Genomic DNA, 21,903 nt, shown 5'->3' with positions numbered 1-21,903 from the left:
GAAAAAATAGAAGATCTCAACAGACCATTGTAAAGTAATATAAAGACACTGAATCAGTAATCAAAAACCTCCCAAAAGAAGAGCCCACGAGCCCAGAACCAGACAGCTTCACTGGTGAATATTACCACACATTCCAAAAAGAATTAACACTAACCCTGCTCAAACTCTTCCAAAAAGCTGAAGAGGAGTGAACACAAACTCATGCGATGAGGCCAAAACCCCCTAATGCCAAAGCCAGATAAAGATACCACAAGAAAAGAAAGTTACAGATCAATATCCCTTATGCAAAATCCTCAACAAAAATACTAGCAAACACAGGCTAACAGTGTATTAAAAGAATTGTAAACCATGATGTAGTGTGATTTATTCCAGGTATGGTAGGGTGTTTAAAAAGAAAAAAAATCAATGAATGTAATATACCACATTAACAGAACCAAGGGGGAAAAAAGCTACATGATCATCTCAATTGATACAGAGAAAGGTATTTGACAAAACCCAATGCTACTTCTTGATGAAAGCACTTAGAAAACTAGGCCTAGAAGGAAACTTCCTCAACATGATAAAGGACACATGAAAAGCTCAAGACTAATATCCTCAATGGTGAAAGACAAAGATTTCTCTCTACTATCAGGAGCAAAACAAGGATGCCCACTATCACTACTGTTAACACTATACTGAAAGTTCAAGTCAGAGCAGTCAGGAAAGAAAAACAAATAAAAGGCATCCAAATTGGAAAGGAAAAAATATTTGCCCTATTAGTTGATAACATGATCCTATATACAGAAAATCTTGAAAAGTACACATTAGCTACTAGAGCTAATAACCAAATTCAGCAAAGTGGTGGAGTATAAGATCAACCTGCAATGACTGGTAGTATTTCTATACACTAGTAGTGAACAATCAGAGGAGAAAATAAAGGAAAAATTCCATTTACAAGAGCAACGGAAACAATCAAATATCTTAGAATAAATTTAGTCAAGGATGTAAAGGAGGTATACAATGAAAACTACAATACATTGCTAAAAGAAACCAAAGACCTAAACAAATGGAAGGACATTCCATGTTCATGGATTAGAAGACTAAATGCCATTAAGATGTCAATTCTACCCAAAGTGATTTAAAGATTCAATGCGATCCAAACCAAAATTTCAACAGCCTTCTTTTCAGAAGTGGAAAAGTCAAGCATTATATTTATATGGAAGGCAAGGGGCACTGAGTAGCCAAAACCATCTTGAAAAATAAAGTTGGAGGACTCATACATCCTGATTTCAAAACTTATTACAAAACTATACTAAATGAAAAGAAACTTATAGGCCAATGGATTAGAATTGAGAATTCAAAAATAAACCTTCACATTTTATGGCCAATTAATTTTCTACAAGGGCACTGAGTCCACTAAATGCAGAGAGAATAGTCTCTTGAACAAATGGTATGGGGAAAACTGTATATCCATATACAAAAGAATGAAGGTGGATCCCTACCTCACACCATATGCAAAAAGTACCTCAAAATGGAACAAAAACGTAAATATAAGAACCAGAACTATTAAACTAATAGAGGCAAATATAGGGAAACATCTTCAGGACCTTGTGTTAGGCAATGTTTCTTAGACTTTACACCAAAAGCATGGGAAACAAAAGGAAGAACTGATAAATTGGACTTCATTAAAACTAAAAACTTTTGTGGATTGAAAGACAATCATGAAAGTAAAAAGATGACCTAAAGAATGGGACAAAATATTTAGAAACCACAGATCTGATAATGGTTTAATATCTAGAACACACAGAGAAATCCTACAACTCAACAACAAAAAGACAAACAAGCTAATTTAAAAATGGAAAAATGCTTGAATAGATATTTCCCCAACAACTCAACAACAAAAAGACAGTAGAATTTAAAAATGGACAAAATACTTGACTAGATATTTCTCCAAAGAAGATATAAAGATATTCAACATCATTAGCCATTAAGGAAATGCAAATGAAAACCACAATGTGATACCATTTCAAACCCACTATATGGCTTTTTAAAAAAGTGAATATAACAAGTGTTAGAGGAGATGTGGAGAAACAGGAACACTCATTCATTGTCAGTGGGAATGTAAAATGGCGCAGCTGCTGTGGAAAAGAGTTGGTTTGGTAGTTTGTCAGAACATTAAATACAGAATTACTATATGACCCAGCAACCCCATTTATAGGTATATATACAAAAGAATTGAAAGCAGGGACTTGAATCTGCAAACCAATGTTCATAGTAGCATTATTCACAACTGCCAAATGATGGAAGCAACCCAGGTGACCGTTAACAGATGAATGGATAAACAAAATGTGATACATACAAAAAATGGAATCTTAATCAGCTGTAAAGAGGAGTGAAATTCTGAAACGTAACATGGATAAACTCTGAAGACATCATGATGAGTACTGAAGAAGCCAGAAACAAAAAGACTGTAATATTGTATAATCTTATTGATATGTCACAATCAGAATAAGCCAATTCAGAGTCAGAAACTATAATAGAATACAGGTTACCAAGAGCTCTACTGAGGGAAGAGACTGGGGACTTAATGCTTAATTGTTACAGAGTTTCTATCTGAGGTGATGGAAAAGTTTTGGTATTGGATGGTGCAATGGTAGCACAACTTTGTGAATATAATTAATTGAATGTAGTTAAAAGGGGGGAATTTTAGGATATATGTTTACTAGAATAAATTTTAAAAACCATAAGAATGTAGAAGACAAACAGTGAACTCTAATGTAAATTATGGACTAGAGTTAGTAGTATAATTATAATAATATTGTTTCATAAAGTGTAACAAAGGTACCACAAAAAGGCATAGTTTTAATAATAGGGAAAACTATGTGTGTTTTGGGGTTGTATGGCAATGCTGTATTTTCTGCATGATTTTTCGGTAAACCTACAACTTCTCTAATAAAAAAATAATAAAAAAATAAAATATTATTTAAAAAAACCAGACTGTCTGCTGCCTGATAATACAAGCAGACATAGAAGAACACACAGCAAAATGGACACAGAGAGCAGACAATGGGGGAGGGGGAAGAGGAGAAAAATAAATAAATCTTCAAAAAAACAAAACAAACAACCAGATTGTCCCGTTAAGTATCATTTTCATAGAGTCTGGGACCAAGGAGCAAAAAAAATCACAGCCTACATTTCTAAGATGGCACTTACGGTTAGAATAACCATCCCAGAGATAGTTCTCTACTTGATCAATAAGTATTTCCACAGAACAACTTGCAAGAACTGCTGTTAATTAGGTATGAAAATAAAAATTCTGCATTATAAAGGCAAAATGACCTATTAAAAGGTCAACAGGAACTGCAGTAGGCACAAATGGTTATTCCTCATTAGACATTACGATAGGCAACACAATTTCAATTCCTATACTCTGACTGTAATCATTCCAAAGTTTCTTAAACCCAGAAATATTTCTATATTAAATGAAGATCATACCTGTATTAATAAATTTTCAAGTTTATATATTTTTATATTTTTTTACATATCCATTGTTCTATATCCGGCACTCAGAACAGTGGCTGGCTCTTAAGAAATACAGGTAAATGAATGAATTCCAGGAAGAATGGGAATGAACAGAAAGATTTTAAATAGAAAAATGACATGATCAAATTTGTATTTAAGAAAGATCACATAGAGCAAGCCTAAAACCAGGAGGACCTTTTGATGGTTATATTTTCCTATTGCTGGACTTTTTTTAGGCTTTACGATAAAATATTTGTTAAGAAATGACATTGTGTATCAAGCTAATCTGAGGGGAGTTTGGTAACGTATTATAGTAGCTCATCAAAAGTTTCCATAATAACAGCTAAACTTATATAACATTTACCATGTGTCAGGCAGTCTAAATGTTTTATTACTCATTTTACGCATATCTTTATATAAGACTGATAACCTAAAATATACAAAGGTTATTCAAAATTAAAACAGTTGAGAAGTTAGCAGAAGAAAACAATGAACAAGAAATACAATCGGGAGGTAGTTAACTTGGCCCAGTGGTTAGGGCGCCCGTCTACCACATGGGAGGTCCACGGTTCAAACCCCGGGCCTCCTTGACCTGTGTGCAGCTGGCCCATGCGCAGTGCTGATGCACCCAAGGAGTGACCTGCCATGCAGGGGTGTCCCCTGCGTAGGGGAGCCCCACGCGAAAGGAGTGTGCCCCATTAGGAGAGCCGCCCAGCACGAAAGAAAGTGCAGCCTGCCCAGGAATGGCACTGCACACACGGAGAGCTGACACAAGAAGACGCAACGAAAAGAAAAACACAGATTCCCATGCCGCTGACGACAACAAAAGCGGACAAAGAAGACGCAGCAAATAGACACAGAGAACAGACAACCGGGTGGGGGGCGGGGGAAGGGGAGAGAAATAAATGAATAAATAAATCTTAAAAAAAAAAAAAAGAAATACAATCAATACAATCTTATTTTATACATTTAAAAAATGTATTTATTTTAAAGAAACTTTAGATTACATAAATGTTACATAAAAAATAGGGGATTCCCATATACCCTGCTCCCTCACCCTCCCACACTTTCCCACATTAACAACATCCTTCATTAGTGTGGTACATCTGTTACAATTGATGAATTTTATACATTACTTTTTTTTAATACATTATTCTTAAGGCAATGTACATACCAACTTCTTACAAATGCCAATAAAATCTCAACTACCAATATCATTTCTAAGATATTTTTCCACACATTAAAAATGTTATTAATAGAGATTTCACTTTAGTTGATATTACTCTCAAGATGTTAAAGGAGTAAATGACTATAATAAATAATAACCTATACCAATCAGCATGAAATGATTTTTATTTTATTCTTTCAATTTAGGGTACAGATTTACCAAGGAAGTTTCCTGTCCAATAAATAACCACAACTGATGGTTATTTAGTTATTGGCGATTCATATCCAAATCTCATTAATTTTATAGTAACACTGTGAGCCATGGATTATTAATTTAGGTCTATAGGCACTCATGCTTGCAGAGTTCACATGATTTACCCAATAAACACAAGTAGGCAATGACAGTGTCAAGATTCAATCCTGGGTCCACTAAATCATCCTTAATGCACAAGTACTTCACAACTGTGAAAGCACCAAACTTGGAAAAGTAAATCAACTCAGCTGCACCTTCTACAATTACATGGCAATTTTTTTTGTCATGGTGAGACAAAAGTACTTCAGATCTCTAAAGTACATGATCAAGTGAGACGAATAAAGGAAATTTAATGAGAATACCTTCATACTCCACCAGAATTAGTGATAATGCACACACCAGGTATATTTAAAGATTTTCTTCTCCTATACTCAGATATCCTATAGAAAGTAAAATGATAAAAAGGAAAGCAAAAGAAAAGAAATTCAAACAGAATCATCATTCCCACAAATGTCCAAAATTTCCAACACAAAACAATTCTAAAAGATCAATCAAAGATATTTCCTAGATCTGGGAGCATTATTCTAAAGAATAATGCTAGAAACTAGAGCACAAATGATATACTTGTTTAACTATTACTATACCTCTTATTCTCCTGTGTTCTGAGAAGGGGACAGGGCAATGAGTTCAGAAAAATATATAGCGATGATCTTAAGATTTTACAATCTAGAAGGAAAATAGCAGATATGAATGAAAAATTTAGGGAACTAGCTCTGTGTTCTCCATGAAGGACTCTCAGAGAAAGAAGAAATTTGGGCAGGATTTGGACAGCTGGAAAAGAGGAGCACCACAGATGGGGGAAGAGAAGAAGCAGGGCATCAGAATATGGGAAAGTACACATACTTGTAAGGCAGTGAAAGAAAATCAACTGGACTAGAAAGTAGGCAAAATACTAGAGTAGCCAGGAACACAAGACAGGAGAAACATCTAAGTTTGAAAGCAAAGCAGAAATTTGGACATGAATCATTAACTGGAGAGACACTATAAATTCCGAAACACAAATACTGCACAATATTGTATTTATTTATTTTAAAGATTTTATTTATTTATTTATTTCCCCTTCCCCTCCCCCTTGTCTGCTCTCTGTCCATTCGCTGTGTATTCTTCTGTGTCTGCCTGCATTCTTGTCAGCGGCACCGGGAATCTGTGTCTCTTTTTGTTGCATCATCTTGCTGCATCAGCTCTCTGCATGTGCGGTGCCACCCTGGGCAGGCTGTGCTTTTTTCACCCAGGGCGGCTCACCTTGAAGGGCACACTCCTTGTGCGAAGGGCTCCCCAATGCGGGGGACACCCCTGCGTGGCATGGCACTCCTTGCAGGCATCAGCACTGTGCGTGGGCCAGCTCACCACACAGGCTAGGAGGCCCTGGGTTTGAATCCTAGACCTCCCATGTTGTAGGTGGATGCTCTATCAGTTGAGCCAAATCTGTTTCCCAATATTGTATTTAAATAAGACTATATTTTTAATAACAGAATGTGGTATAAAATGCATAAATGGGTAAGAACCTGCAGAAAGACAGACTAGTTAAGAAACTTCTGAAGCAATCTATGAATGATGCAATTATGAGTGATGCAGTAGTAGCAGAAAAGAAAGGTAAACCCAAGAGTCATTTTGAAGGTTTGCTCAAATAGAGGTTAAAAAACGTAAGATCAAAAAGTATGTCAGGGAAGCGGAGTTGGCCCAGTGGTTAGGGTGTCCATATACCACATGGGAGGTCGGGGGTTCAAGCCCCAGGCCTTCTTGACCCATGTGGAGATGGCTCACGCGCAGTGCTGATGCGCCCAAGGAGTGACCTGCCACGTAGGGGTATCCCCCACGTAAGGGATCCTCATGCACAAGGAGTGCACCCCATAAGGAGAGCCGCCCAGCGTGAAAGAAAGGGCAGCCTGCTCAGGAATGGCACAGCACATTCAGAGAGCTGACACACAAGATGACGCAACAAAAAGAAAGACAGATTCCCATGCCGCTGACAACAACAGAAGCAGAAAAAGAAGACGACACAGCAAATAGAGAGAACAGACAACCGGGGTGGGGGGCGAGGGGGGGGAAGGGGAGAGAAATAAATTTAAAAAATTAAAAAGTATGTCAGTTTCTAGTTTAGGAAACTGATAGCAGATTAGTGATAGGCAAAAGGAAACAAGGTAGCTGGTAAGAAAAAAAAGGTGAGTAAAAGCGCACTTTTTCCATGAATGTTACATACATGATCAAAAAAGTAAATTTTTCATATTAAATATTCCATAAAGTCTTCAAGACATTTGAGGAATAGCATTTTTTTCTAGTTCATAATACTAAAAAATTAATTCTTCAGAACAGTCTTCAGTTTCACTTCCAAAGAAAACCTTACATTGCATATAAAGATATCTGATAAGGTTTTTCTACTATTTTAAGAGGTGTTAAAAAAAAGTTATCTTAAAAAAAAAAGTAATGACATTGAAAGATCAATTTTTGAATAAAAATTGGATTTTACTATATTCATAATAAAAGTTTCCACCTACTCCATTTAGTCATCAAAACTGTGAGTTTGAAATACAGAAATACATTTTGTAGTTATTCTATTTTCTTGTAAGAGCAGAATACTGTCATTTGACAAAAAAAGGAAAACCAGTATCCATATCTGTAACAATAGACCAATTATAGCACAGTGAACAAGCATGGAATGGAAATGCAAGAGAAAAACATTACTGGTAAATTGGTTCCTTGCAGAATTGTTTTAAAGATCTGTGATCAAACACACTAAAAGTTGAGACAGATAATGAGACAGAGTATTAAAGTTTGAAAGAAAATACAAACAAGGTTTGGATTTTAATTTGATATTAAAATTTCCCATGTATGAAACTGGCCTATCATGTTCCTCCCTCATGGTATCTTGTGTTTTTGGTATCAACATACTAACATCATACAATGAATTTGGGGAAATAATCCTGCTTTTTCTACTCTCTGAAAGAATCTGTGGAAGATTAGAATTACCTATGCCCTGAATGATTTGTAGAACTTATTCTTAAAACTGTGCCAAGTGGTTTCCCAGCGGAAAGATTTTTACTTATTGACTCAACTTCTTTAATGGCGATAGACCCATTCAGGTACTCTATTTCCTTTTCAATTTGGTAATTTACACACTTTAAGATTCATGTACATGTTAAAATTTGAGGTAGTAAACAGAACACCAGCTCTTATCACCTGCCATATTATATGTTCTTTTTGTCCAATATTTCAGGTTTCTTTTTTTAATCCCCAAAATTAGACATTGTGATCTTGGTGTTATACAGTTGATAGTGTTTAGATTTTCTTTGTTTGCCAATCCTTTCTGTCTCTCAGAAACTCTCCTGGGATCTTTTTTCTTCTCCCTTAAAACAGATCCTGTAGAAATTCTTTTAGTGAAGCTTAGCTGGTGGCAAACATGCTCAGCTTTTATAAATCTGAAAATGTCTACTGTGCTTTCATTTTGGAAAAAAAGTTTCATTGGGTATACAATTCTAGGTTGACATTTAATTTCTCAAGCATTGCTGAGATATTCCACTCTCATGTGGTTTTAATAGTTGCTGTTGAAAAGTAGGTTATTAGAGAGGCAGGTGTGGCTCAGTGGTTGAGCACTTGCTTCCCATTTACGCGGTCCCAGTTTCAATTCCCTGTACCTCCAAAAAAAAAAAAATCAACATTATTTTCTAAGTGAATTTTTAAAATGTAAATGAATTTTTCTTTCAATAATTTTTTATTTCAGAAGTTCTATTGCTGCTTCAAATCTGCCTAGTCATTTCTGAGCATGTCTTATTCCTTAATGTTACTATCAATTCTCTTTCTAATTTTTGAAAAATAAATATATTTTATATCTAATAATTTCATCAACCTCTTCAGGTGTAATTATACTGTATGTTGTCTTCATTTCTTTCACTCATGGTGCCTTGTTTCTTTGATGTTTGTGATTTTTTGTAGCAAGATAAAGATTGTAAAACTTTTGGGGGGACTTCCTTAAGGTCACAATAAGAGTTTATTCCTCCAAAAAGGATTTATATTTGCATTGGGCTCCTGGGAATACTACCAAGTCAGGACCACCAATTTTTTCACAAACAAAAAAATTCTTGCTTGTTTTTTTGTTACTGTTTTGGTTTGGTCATGTGTTTTTTTAAATTTTTTATTTACTTTGATCATATAGGTAGTACAAATTTAAGCTTAACAGGTAACTTTTCAAGATAATTTCTTATATATAATAATAGCTGAAAGGTTAAATAAAAACATGCAAGCTCTCATGATGATTGTGAATAATCAGAGAAGGCTTCTGTTTGTTCCTCCACCCAAATCAATGCTAAGGCAGAGAAGTTTCCTCTTCATCTCTCTTTGCAGGCCTCCCCCTTTTTTTTTTTTTACTTTCTCTTTAATGAACAGCAACCTTCCCTACCTCCTCTGGGCCTTGAGATGTTGTTTCACATACTACTCTTGAAAACTGTAAATTCAAAGAAGTAGCTCACAATTCCTTGGTGGATACCCCCAGGGTAAGCGCTGCCTTCAGAGAGCTTATTCCCAGCTCTAGATCCCTGCTCCATTTTTTTTTTTTTTTAATTTTTTAGGAGCTTTCCTTATTCTTGCCTGCTCATCTATGCAGTTAAGTAAACTTTTTTTTAAAAAAGTATTTATCTGGCATTTTTAGGGGCTTATAATAAGAGGATTTTTCTAGGTTATCTAAGCTGTTTCATTATCAGAGAGAAAACAAATTGCCTTTTTATTTCTACTTCTATCTCTGGAATATTCTGCCAAAGGTAAAACTGACAGATCAAGGAAGAGACTTAGTTTCATGGCTGTTGTTACATTAAAAATACACTTTAACAATGTGCTTGAGAAGATTCTGCAGATACTATGTCTATTTTGCTGCAGAGAAGAATCTATTACATTGAATAAAAGCTGTTTGGCTTTGACCATGTCTGGAATAAAACACAACCTTAGTCTGAGTTTTCATAACTTATTTTCTAAAAGAACTGCAACAAATCTTTTATATATAAATCACTAATAACTGAGTTAATCAAAGGCAGAAGTAAAAATACGTAAATTTTTATTTCATTTGACCAGTTGTACCCATGTTTTTACAAAGTTTTTGCTTTTTGGTATTGTATTAGTCAGCCAAAGGGGTGCTGATGCAAAATACCAGAAACTGGTTGGTTTTTATAAAGGGTATTTATTTGCAGGTAGGAGCTTACAGATACCAGACCAGAAAGCATAAGTTACTTCCCTCACCACAGTCTATTTGAAGCAAGATGGCTGATGACGTCTGTGAGGATTCCAGCTTCCTGGGTTCCTACGTTCCTGGGGCTTGCTTTTCTCTGGCTTTAAGGTTTCTTCCTTCCTGGGGCTGGCTTCTCTTTCCTCTGTGTGCTGACTTCCTGGGTCTTCAGCACCAAACTCTAACATCAGAAATCCTTGCATCAAAAGCTCCAACTCCAGACGCGGTTGTGGCTCAATTGACAGAGTATCCGTCTACCATATGGAGGGTCCAGGGTTCAATACCCAGGGCCTCCTGACCCATGAGGTGAGTTGGCCCACATGCAGTGTTGCCACACACAAGGAGTGCCATGACACAGGGGTGTCCCCTGCATAAGGGCGCCCCACATGCAAGGAGTGCGCCCCGCAAGGAGAGCCACCCCACACAAAAAAAGCGCAGCCTGCTCAGGAGTGGTGCCGCATGTACAGAGAGCTGATGCAGCAAGATTACACACACACACACAAAGTGACAGTTTCCTGGTGCCTCATGACAAGAATACAAGCAGATACAGAAGAACACACAGCGAATGGACATAGAGAGCAAGACAACGGGGGGAGGGGGAGAAATAAATCTTAAAAAAAAGCTCCAACTCTGTCCTTTGCTATGCCTTTTATCTGTGAGTCCCCATCAAAGCCCTAATCACAGCTCAATCATTCCCAGATACAGATCAGATTATAAGCATAATTCAATATTTCTTTTTGGAATTCATCAATTATATCAAACTACTACAGGTATGAAAGCATAAATGCTGACACTTCTAAAACTTTAATATGAAAAAGAATGTAAGGCCTAATATAGAAAGGCGATCTTAACAATGCAAATAAAAACAGTAATTTTCTTTCAAACATTGAAGGGTATTTACAGGACTCCTTTATTATATGGAGGAAGATTACTCATTCATTCATTTCTTTATCCATTCATTCAACAAATGTTTATTTGAGAGACTATTATGTATAAGACATTATCTTGAAAAGTTACCTGTTAAGAAAGTTTCTGTTTATCCAAATGCTATTTTCCTGGTGATTTATATTACCGATTTAGTGATGAATTCTATAGGAAAAAATATGCCAAGACACTACAAACTCTTTGGGTTGTTATACAGATTATAATTTAAGTTTAGGCATATAACTATTTCCTAATTTCTCACCATCTGTATTAGTCAGCCAAAGGGATGCTGATGCAAAATACCAGAAACTGGTTGGTTTTTATAAAGGGTATTTATTTGGGGTAGATACCAGGCCATAAAGCATAAGTTACTTCCCTCACCAAAGTCTATTTTCACGTGTTGGAGCAAGACGGCTGCCGACAGCTGCAAAGTTTCAGGCTTCCTGGGTTCCTCCCTTCCAGGGTCTTGCTTCTCTCTGGGTTCAAGGTTCCTTTATTCCCACGGCTTGCTTCTTCCTGGGCTCAGGGTTCCTCTCTTCATGAGGCTGGCTTGTCTTTCCTCTGTGTGCTTACTTCCCAGGGCTCCAGCTTTAAGCTTTCAGCAGCAAACTCCAGCATCAAAACTCCAACATCAAAAACTCTCAACTCTGTCCTTGCCATGCCTTTTATCTTTGACTCCCACCCACCAAAGGGTGGGGACTCAAAGCCCTAATGATGTGGCCCAATCACAGCCCTCATCATAATTTAATCATGCCCAGGTACAGACCAGATTACAAACATAATCCAATATCTATTTTTGGAATTCATAACCATATCAAACTGCTACACCATCTCACAAATTGCAAGATAAAAGGGACATTCTCACATCAAGGATTACTTAAAACTGGAATAAACTTAAGAGAGACATTATAGAACCCTGCATTCAAAATATTTAAAACTGCATGACTGCAGATAAAATCGCATTTAATTGAACTAACCCAAACAATTTAATAATTTAAATAGGACATGAAGCATTAATGAATTTGATTCTACAGAATTAATCTAAGTCACTTCACACCAACTAGGATGACTCTAAGAAAAAAGTTAGATAATGACAAATATTGGTGAGGATGTAGAGAAATCAGAATGCTGATACATTGCTGGTGGGAAGTAAAACAGTACAGCCATTTTGGAAAACAGTCTGGCAATTCCTCAAAAATTTAATCATAGAGTTACCATTTGAACGAGCAATTTCACTCTTAGGTATATACCCAAGAGAAATGAAAACATACGTTTACATAAAAACCTGTATACAAATGTTCATAGCAGCATACTCATAATAACAAAAACAAAAGCAAAAACAAGAAAAAAGAAAACAAACCAATGTCCACCAACTAATGAATGGATAAACAAAATGTGGTATATCCACTATGGTGGTATGAAGCTGTATGTATCCCCCAGAAAAAGTTCTTAAATTTAATCCATTCTTGTGCGTGTGGGCCCATTATAAGTAGGACCTTTTAATGAGGCTACTTCGGCTAAGATGTGACCTACCTCATTCAGGATGGATATAATCCTACTACTGCAGTCCCTTTTAAGAGAATGGAATTCAAACAGACAAGACAGAAAGCCACCGAAGCAAAAAGCTGAACTCAACAAAACCAGGAAGAGAAGGGAAAGAACAGTAGATGCTGCCATGGACCTTGCCAGGTGGCAGAGGAGCCAAGGATTGCCTGTAGCCAGCCTCCGGGAAGAAAGCATCACCTTGACGCCTTGATTTGGACATTTTCCCAGACTCTATTCATGAGCAAATAAACCCCCACTGTTTAAGCTGAATCATTTCATGGTATTTGCTTTAAGCAGCCTAAGAAACTAAAACATCCATACAAGTGAATATCATTTGATCATAAAAAGGAATGAAGTATTGATATGCTACAACAAGGATGAACCTTGAAAACATAACTCAAAACAGTCAGTCACATAAAACTGCATATTTTATGATTCCAGTTATATGAAATGTCCAGAACAAGCAAATATGGACAGCAAAAAAGTAGATTTGTGGTTGCTTAGAACAGAGGAAGATGAGGGGATAAGGGGACTAGTTGAAGGGTGTGAAGTTTCTTTTAGAGGTGACGAAATGTTCTAAAATTGATTGTGATGATGGTTACACAAATCTGTGAATATATTAAAAACCCCTGAATTGTGCATTTTAAGTGGGTGAATTGTATGGTATATGAATTATATATCAATATAAAAATAAAAATAAGCATACAGGGAAGTGGATGTGGCTCAACAGATAGCGTTTCTGCCTACCATATGGGAGGTCCAGGGTTTGATCCGCAAGGCCTCCTGGCCCATGTGGTAGGCTGGCCCATGTGAGTGCTATCACATGCAAGGCGTGTCGCACTGCACTGGGGTGCTCCCCACACAAGGAGTGCCGTGCCGCACGGGGGTGCTCCCCACGCAAGGAGAGGCCCCTGCATGAGGAATATAGCCCTGCACAGGAATGCAGACCACCCAGGAGTGGTGGCACCCACATGGAGAGCTGATGCAGCAAGATGACACAACAAAAAAAGAGACACAGAGAAGAAACAATATGAGATGCAGCAAACCAGGGAGCTGAGGTGGCACAAGAGAATGATCACCTCTCTCCCACTCCAGAAGGTCCCAGGATGGGTTCCAGGAGCCACCTAATGAGAATACAACAGACGCAGAAGAACACACAGCAAACGGACACAGAGAGCAGACAATGGGGGGGGGGGCAGTGAGAAATAAGGGGGAAAAAAACATTTAAAAAAGAAAAAAGCATACAGATAAAACATTCTGTGGCCATAATACAAATTGACCTTAAAAAGCTTTTGACAAGATGCCACAACTACTGTTTTTAAGAAAAGTGAGTCACCATAGGATTGTCTCTTTCCTTCCCCTTTTGAGTAGATACTGCCTTAGAAATAAGAAACAAGGGAGTTTGTGTTTCTGCTTCTGTGTGATGGAGCTGGACTGAGATGTGATCTTTGTCCACAAGCCTCTCCTGTTACTTTTACCGGAACTGTAGTTGGTGCTGGGGATTAATGTATACCCAGGGGTCCTGAATCTCTGGACTGACCATGTGATAGCCAGGCCCTGAGCCTCAACAGACTTGCAACTCCTACACTCTGGTTTATTGGACTTACCCCACTCAGCTAACATGGTGGTGAAGAAGGTCAACCACCACACCAGGGAGCCAAGAGTGCCTACAACTGAAAGCAGGAGAAATGCATCCAGCATCCACGTGGAATCTAAGCCCCCTCTTGATATAAATGTGGAGTGGACACAACCATTCTAAGGTCCACAGGATGGAGGAATAGAGTATGGATTAGAGTGGACTTACTGATATTCAATTCATGAACTCTTGTGATTAGTAATCAAAGAAAATGTGGCATTGGTGTGAAGAAAGTGGCCATGGTGGCTGCTGGGGGTAGGGAGTGGGAGGAAGAGAGGTGATGTAGGGGTATTTTCAGGACTTGGAGTTATCCTGGGTGGTGCTGCAGGGACAGTTACTGGACATTGTGTGTCCTCCCATGGCTCACTGGGTGGACTGTGGGAAAGAGTGGGCTATGGTGTGGACCATTGACCATGAGGTGCAGCGGTGCTCAGAGATGTATTCACCAAATGCAATGAATGTCTCATGATGATGGAGGAGGTTGTTGTTATGGAGGGGAGAAGTGGGGTGAGGGGGGTGGGGGGTATATGGGGACCTCATATATTTTTTGAATGTAACATTAAAAAAATAAAGACAAAAAAAAAAAACAAGGAAGGATAAAGGAGATTAAGAACAATATCTTGACATTTCTGAAAGCATGACTTCTTAGGGCTTGGGTGGCAATTTACACATACGTATATGAAGCTAGGCCACTGGCTGGGACTGACTGTGGAAACCGCGGAGAAAAACCTTTCCTCTACTAAAAAGTTTGGCAATTTGGAAAGTATGGGCAGATACGCTGACATGGATACCTGCCATTCATACTGTTGGAAGCTGAGAATTTAGGAAGGAGCACAGGCCCTGAGCAAATGTGGAACTACATTTTACTGGGGAAGAAAAACAATCTGCCCTCTTAGGCTTTCGCTTCCCTGCCAGGCAAAGAGCCAAAAGGCCCTCTGAAGGCAGGGAAAAAAGTCCAAAGCCTCCTTGTAAAGAGTTTTCTTTACAGAGCAATATATTCTAGGGAGAGAAGTAAAGAGGAAAGGCTCACTCCTGACAGGACCATCTACATAATGTGTGGGGTCTAGTGTAAAATGAAAATGTTGTTATGAATTCTTAAGAATTTCAAAACAGGGGAAGCAGAGCATTAAACCAAATGTAGAGGTCTTCAAAGTGAGGTTTCTGCGCAACTGCCCAGGTCATACACCCGTGAAGCTGTCATGACCCCTGAGCAGCAACAGCTGTGAAAGTAAAAATCCAGCAGGCAGAGAAAAGTACAAAGCAGAAAAATGAGATCACACCACCCAGTGACAACCACTGCTATCATTTTGGTATAGATCCCAGAGATTTCTCTATGTATATATGTACACATGAAGTCACAATTTTTTACATTATAGACATCTCTGGTGTAGATCCCAGAGACTTCTCTATGCACATATGTACACATGTAGTCACAATTTTTACATAATAGAGTATAATATTATATATTCTCTTCTATAGTCTTTTTTCTTATCACATTTTGGAGAGCTTCCCATGTTAGTAAATATAGATCATTTCAATCCTATTGTATAGAGGTTCTATCGTTCCTTTTACCCAAACCCCTATTATTAGGTGTCTGAAAGGACTTGAGTTTTTCATTATTACAAATGATGTGCAATGAAATCAACAATGCTGATTAAGGACTGAATGAGTCAACATAAAGCACTTCACAGAGGACTTGGCAAATGGGAGGCTCTCTGTGTTAGTGGTTATATTAGTCACTCAAAGGGGTGCTGATGCAAAACACCAGAAATCTGTTGACTTTTATGAAGGCTATTTATTTGGGGTAGAAGCTCACAGTTACCAGGCCATAAAGTGTAACTTACTTCCCTCACCAAAATCTGTTGCCATGAGTTAAAGCAAGACGGCTGCCAACATCTGCCAAGAGTTCAGGTTTCCTGGGTTCCTCTCTTCCCAGGGCTTATTTCTCTCCAGGCTCTGCTGCCCTGCTTCTCTCCACAAGGCCAGCAGTAGACTACAAGGTGACTGGCTCTGTCTCTCTCTGGGGCTCAATTCTCTCCAGGCTCATCTGCTCTGCTCCCGTGTGTGTGTACTTCCCGGGCTCCAGCTCAAAATTCCAACTCTTTTCTCTGCTGTGGGGTTTTTTGTGAGCCCTTACCCACCAAAGGGGCAGGAACTCAATGTCCTACTGATATGGCCCAATCAAAGCCTTAATCATTATTTAATTAAGTAAAAGTAAAACCTCTGAATCCAATACACTCTAATAAAACCAGAGGAAAAGATAGTTTACCAACATAATCCAATATTTCTTTTTAGAATTCATCAATAATATCAAACTGCTACAGTGGTCTTTTAAAAAAATATTGTCAGATTGCCCTGTGTAAAGATGGAACACTTTACATTCCCAAAAACAGAATGAGAGGGCTTGGTTTCCCTAAATGCTTGCCAATTCTTTCAAATTTTGCCTTTTGTATTTCTTCCTCTGTGAATGACCTATTCATGTTCTTTGACAGTTCTCCTACTAGATTCTTCATGCTTTTTAAGTTTTAATTGATTTCTGCATTGGAGATAGCAATCCTTTGTCATATGAATAAAAAGTACTTTTTTTCCTAAACAAATAGAATTAACCTAAGACTTACCTCCAGTTCCTAGGACCTTCAGGAGTTCAAAATTTTCAATCCCCACCTTCTCAGCATGTCCTGTTAAATTAGCTAAAAAAGAAAGAGAAAAAAGAAGTAATTAAGGGAATCAGCAACAGGCAGGGACACACAGGGCTGGCTTTTGAAGTGCCATCAAGGTTCTAGGTTCTTGACTTGGGAAGTTAAACCAGGAATAACTATAATTATCTGTTAAATTGTACAGCTTTGGTTTATGCAATTTTTGTATGTTAAAAGTTATAATAACATTTTATTTTAGAATTTAGCAATTATACTTCATATGTACCAAAGAATAAGTTAATATAAAAATTAAAGTTAATAGATTCTGTTCTGACCAATATAATTAGAAAATAAACAAAAATTTAATATATAGATATATAGTAGGAAGAAAGCTGGATAAATTTAGAGGATTTATTCACTGATTCAACAAATATTTAGTGTCTTCTAAATGCCACTCCCAGGTTCTCAGCTGAGCTCTAGTTCCATTTCTGCCACTAAGCACATCTTAGCATCATCTAGTGACTTGTCCACTCTGTGTCTCTGTTCCCTCATCTTTGAAATGAAAGCATTGGCCTCAATTATTTCTACATCTGCTAGCTCTAAGATGATGCTTAAAACTATATACTCTTTAAAACTGTATTCTATCCTAAATAGACAAAATTAGGATATCTTATAAATTAGCATTTATAATAAAGTAAGGTCCACGGAATTCAGGCCCTATACTATCAGATGATAATAGATATTATGTTTGCAGGAAAGGTGGAGAGCAGAGTGCCCTTGTCAAATAACTTTGGAAAATGGCTGGCTTAAACAAAGTTAAATGAAGTTTCTCTACTGCTGAATCTCCGGATCCTGTACTATGAAAATATGCATTATGAATCTCCAACACTGAGATACTATATTTGTCAAGTGTCTCTAACAAAATAAGTTATTTTCATGATAACACCTATCAACATCATGTGAACTAGTACCCTATGGAAGTGTTTCAGAGAAGACTGGTCCATTTCTACCACTAACAAGCTGTGTGTCCTTAAGTTAATTAATTTCTCTATATCTCAGTGTCTTATAGTATAAAATAATAAAAATACCTACCCCCAAAGTGTACTGATGTCTGCAACTTACTTTAAAATGCATTAAAAATAAGATGGGTTGATGGATGAACAGAGATATGGATAGGAATGTGATAAAAGCAAATACACAAAATGTTAATTGTAGAATCCTGATGGTAGGTATAAGGATATTCAATGCACAATTCTTTCAAATTTTCTTTATATATGAAAATTCCCATAAAATGGTAGAGAATAAAATAATATCTACTCATAGGGTTGTGATGAAGATTAAATGAGTTAAATTTATACAGGGATTATACATGCTTGTAAGTAAGTTAATACTTTGCAACTAAAACTAAGAAAATTAGTCTCTCAACTAAGAACTTTTAGAATTAAAGATTTTAGGGTACAAGTAATATTGTCTTTCCAAAGTTTAATTAAACGCATACTTTTATAGTGGGAACAAATCAATGTACATGGTTCATGCCTATAGTTCACACTGACATCAATAAAGATCTAAAATGAATACCAAAAACAGAGATATTATCATAAAGTAAGCACACAAAAGCATATCCTCTTTTAGTATGTCAAGCAAGTCATATTAAAAGCCACGCTCACAGAAGACCACCACTTTTGAAATGATTTGGATCTCTTCTAATTAAATGTTAAAATACAAAAAAAGTTAGACAATACAAAAGAGCCCTATGCTGAAAATGTTAAAAATGATTACTCTGTTCTCATTATTAGCAACCATGTTTTATTTACTACAAGATACATAAAGGCCCAGCTTTTCAAAAGCATTCTATATATATACTATATTTCTCTCATATCTGCATCTGCTGCTAGAGTATGAGGATAAGAAAAAATATCTTTCCGTATGTGGCTACTTCAGCCTTTCTTCACTAACCATAGAATTATTCTCATAGGAAATAAAAGAACTCACAAAGCAATTACACTTTGTTCTACAAAGCATGCTATCAAGGAAACCCTGGTCATTGACAAAGATCTTTACAATGGTCTGTGGAAGACTGTTTTGTTCACAATGTACTATCTCTATTATTTTGTTTCTTATGCAATTAACTTTGCCTGCAACAGGACCTCCGTATTTCCCCAAATCTCCGATCCCCAGGAAAAAGAAAAAGAATTAACAGTTTCAAAATGAAAGGCACTAATGGACTACCCTGCTGTGACGGGGATAGGGGGAGAAGGTTTTGTGATGAGAGGTTCACTTTGGTTTCTTCAAAGTATGTTCTCTTAGGATTCTCTTCTCTTTGGCTTAGCTGCTGAGAGTTTATTTTTCATATTACTATTCTATCAGGACTGCCCCAGGTGGTTGGTGAGGTAAGGCAAAGCTTGTGAATGCTTAAGTTCATGTGTCAACTTGGATTGTTTATGATACCCAGTTGTTTGGTCAAACAAACACTGGCCTGATTGTAACTATGAAGATTTCTTGTGGACTTAAATCATCAGTAACTTGATTACATCTACAATCAATGAGACTGCCTTCAACAATGAGACATCTCACCTAATCAGTCGAAGGCTTTAAAAGAAGAAGAGATCATTTCAGAAGTCAGAAGAGAGAATTTTCATCTCTATTTCAGCCAGCCAGCTTCTCCTGGGGAATTCATCAAAAACCTTCATCAAACTCCCCAGCTTGTGGCCTGCCCTACAGAATTTGGACTTGCCTATGTCCACAGTCAGGTGAGATAATTCTTGTAAATATCTCATAATATTTACAGATATCTCCTGTCAGTTCTGTTTCTCTAGAGAAACCTGACTGATACAGTTTCTGAGAGGTTCTTCCCTTCCTCAAACCTCTAGCCCCAGGTCCTAGGAAAATGCAAGAATGGATGATTTGGGAAGAGCTTGACCCTGCCTGGGCTTATGAAAAACACTTGGCGTTTTCACCTCCAGTTTCCCTAGAGTTCTTCTTTATTGATCTTTTCTTGCTTAAGAATTGTGAGATACCAATGGACAAGCCTAACAGGTATCTACTTAAGGTAAAGAGACCAATAAGTTTTAAACAGGTCTATGTCATTCAGCCCAGATCACCAAGGTCAAGGTTTCAATTTGGGGTATGCAACCAAAAATCGAGCATGTCGTAACATATTCCTTTACTTTATTTTGTCCTCTCTATCTTATCGTTACTTGGGAACCAAACAATTATAACTGGACTGGATACAGAGATTTTAATTCTGACAACAGAAGCTATTATCTGGGTTTATCAGACAATATGCTTTTGACTGTTTCACCACTGTTTCACTGGTATTTTAACAAATACAATATTATTCATCATTTTTAAAAATTTACTTATTTTTATTATTTTACTTTAGAAGTGCCAAGAAACAGAAGCAAACAGTTCACAGATCTTAATATTTTGCTGAAAGGGTCAAATAAGAAAAGACATTTCAGCACCAAAAGCCTAAAGTCAACATTCTTTTTAAAGTTTCACTGAGGTATAACTTACATATAATAAAATTCACTCATTTTAAGGGAACAGTTTACTGAAGTTTGATGATTCTGATAATAGAGTACAGTCATGAAGCCTCTACTGCAATCAAAATATAAAATAGTTCCATCACAAAAAAAGTTTCTGGATGTCCCTTTGAAAGTCAATTACTTGGTTGACCATCGTCCCCACACTTCTGTTCTACTTCCTGCCATTATAGTTTTGACTTTTCTAGAATCTCATATAAACAGAATCATGCAGTATGTAGTTATTTTGCTTTCAATTTCATTCATTTAGTCTAACACTTTTGAGTTTCATAATTTTGTCATGTGCTACTGCTTCATTCCTTTTTATTGCTAAGTAGTATTCCATAGTACAGACATAACACAATTTGCTGTTTCTTTCACCAGTTGATGGACATTTGTATTGTTTCCAATTTGGTGTTATTATGAGTAACACTACAATACACATTTGTGTATAAGTGTTTATGTAGACGTATGTTTTCATTTCTCTTGAGTAAATACCTAGAAGTGGGATTGCTACAGTTGAGTAAGTGTATCTCTACCTTTAAAAAGATATCACCATACTGTTTTATTAAAGAGGCTCTATTATTTTGCATTCTCACCAACAATATATGAGTTCCAGTTGCTCTATACCCTTTTGAAGTCTTTGTAATACCAGACTTTGAAATTTTAGCCATTCTAGTGAGCATACAGTGGTACCTCATTGTGGTTTTAACTTGCATTTTCCTGATTACAAGTGATATTGACCAACTTTTCGTGGGCTAACTGGTCAATTGTAGATCCTCTTTTGTGAATTGTTCAAATCTTTGGTCCATTTTTATAGGATTTTGTTGTTCTTGTTTTTTTGGTCTTATTGTTAAGTTGTAAGAGCCTTTTTTTTTTTTAAGAATAGCTCCAAATTTCTTTACTGAGTCCACAATAGTCCTTTTTACATTCCAGATTAAAGTCTTTGGTCAGATATTATGTTTTGCACATATATTCTCCAATTCTTTAGCTTGCCTTAATTTTCTTAATTGTGTCCTTCAAAAAGCAGATTTTTTAATGAAGTCCCTTTTATCATTTTTTTTTCTGTCTGTGCGTGCTGAATCCTATTTAAGAAACCCATGCCTAACCCAATTATCACAAAGATACTCTCTGTAGTATCTTCTAGATGTTTAATAGTTTTGGTTCTTACATTTAAGTTTATGATCCATTTCAGGTTAATTTTCTTATATGGTGTGAGGTAAGGGTCAAGCTTCATTTTTTTCTCATACAGATATATCCGGTTGTTCCCAAACCAATTGAAAAAACAAACAAAGCAAGAAAGTGCTATCTTTTCAGCACTGAATCATGTTGACTCCTTTGTCAAAAATTAACTGAACAGGTAAGTATGAATCTATTTCCAGGCTTTCTATTCTGTTTCATCGATCTACATGTTCAGTATTATGCCAAGAGCTTACCATCTTGATTAT

General features: G+C 36.8%; 1 protein-coding gene across 3 annotated transcripts in view; it reads right to left on the bottom strand.

Moving 5' to 3' along the window:
* The window catches only part of RPS6KA5 (ribosomal protein S6 kinase A5), a 213,215-nt gene that overhangs the window by 119,955 nt on the left and 71,357 nt on the right, over nucleotides 1–21,903 (bottom strand). For all 3 annotated transcript variants that reach the window (XM_071213725.1, XM_058292425.2, XM_058292426.2), the window contains one exon: nucleotides 16,914–16,985. In XM_071213725.1, the coding sequence (XP_071069826.1) occupies nucleotides 16,914–16,985 (72 nt within the window). The remainder of the gene's footprint in view (nucleotides 1–16,913; nucleotides 16,986–21,903) is intronic.

This window comes from Dasypus novemcinctus, chromosome 3, assembly GCF_030445035.2.
Source record: "Dasypus novemcinctus isolate mDasNov1 chromosome 3, mDasNov1.1.hap2, whole genome shotgun sequence".
Classification (NCBI taxonomy): domain Eukaryota; kingdom Metazoa; phylum Chordata; class Mammalia; order Cingulata; family Dasypodidae; genus Dasypus; species Dasypus novemcinctus.
Note: the sequence above shows the minus strand (reverse complement) of the source record. Positions and strands in the feature narration are given on the sequence as shown.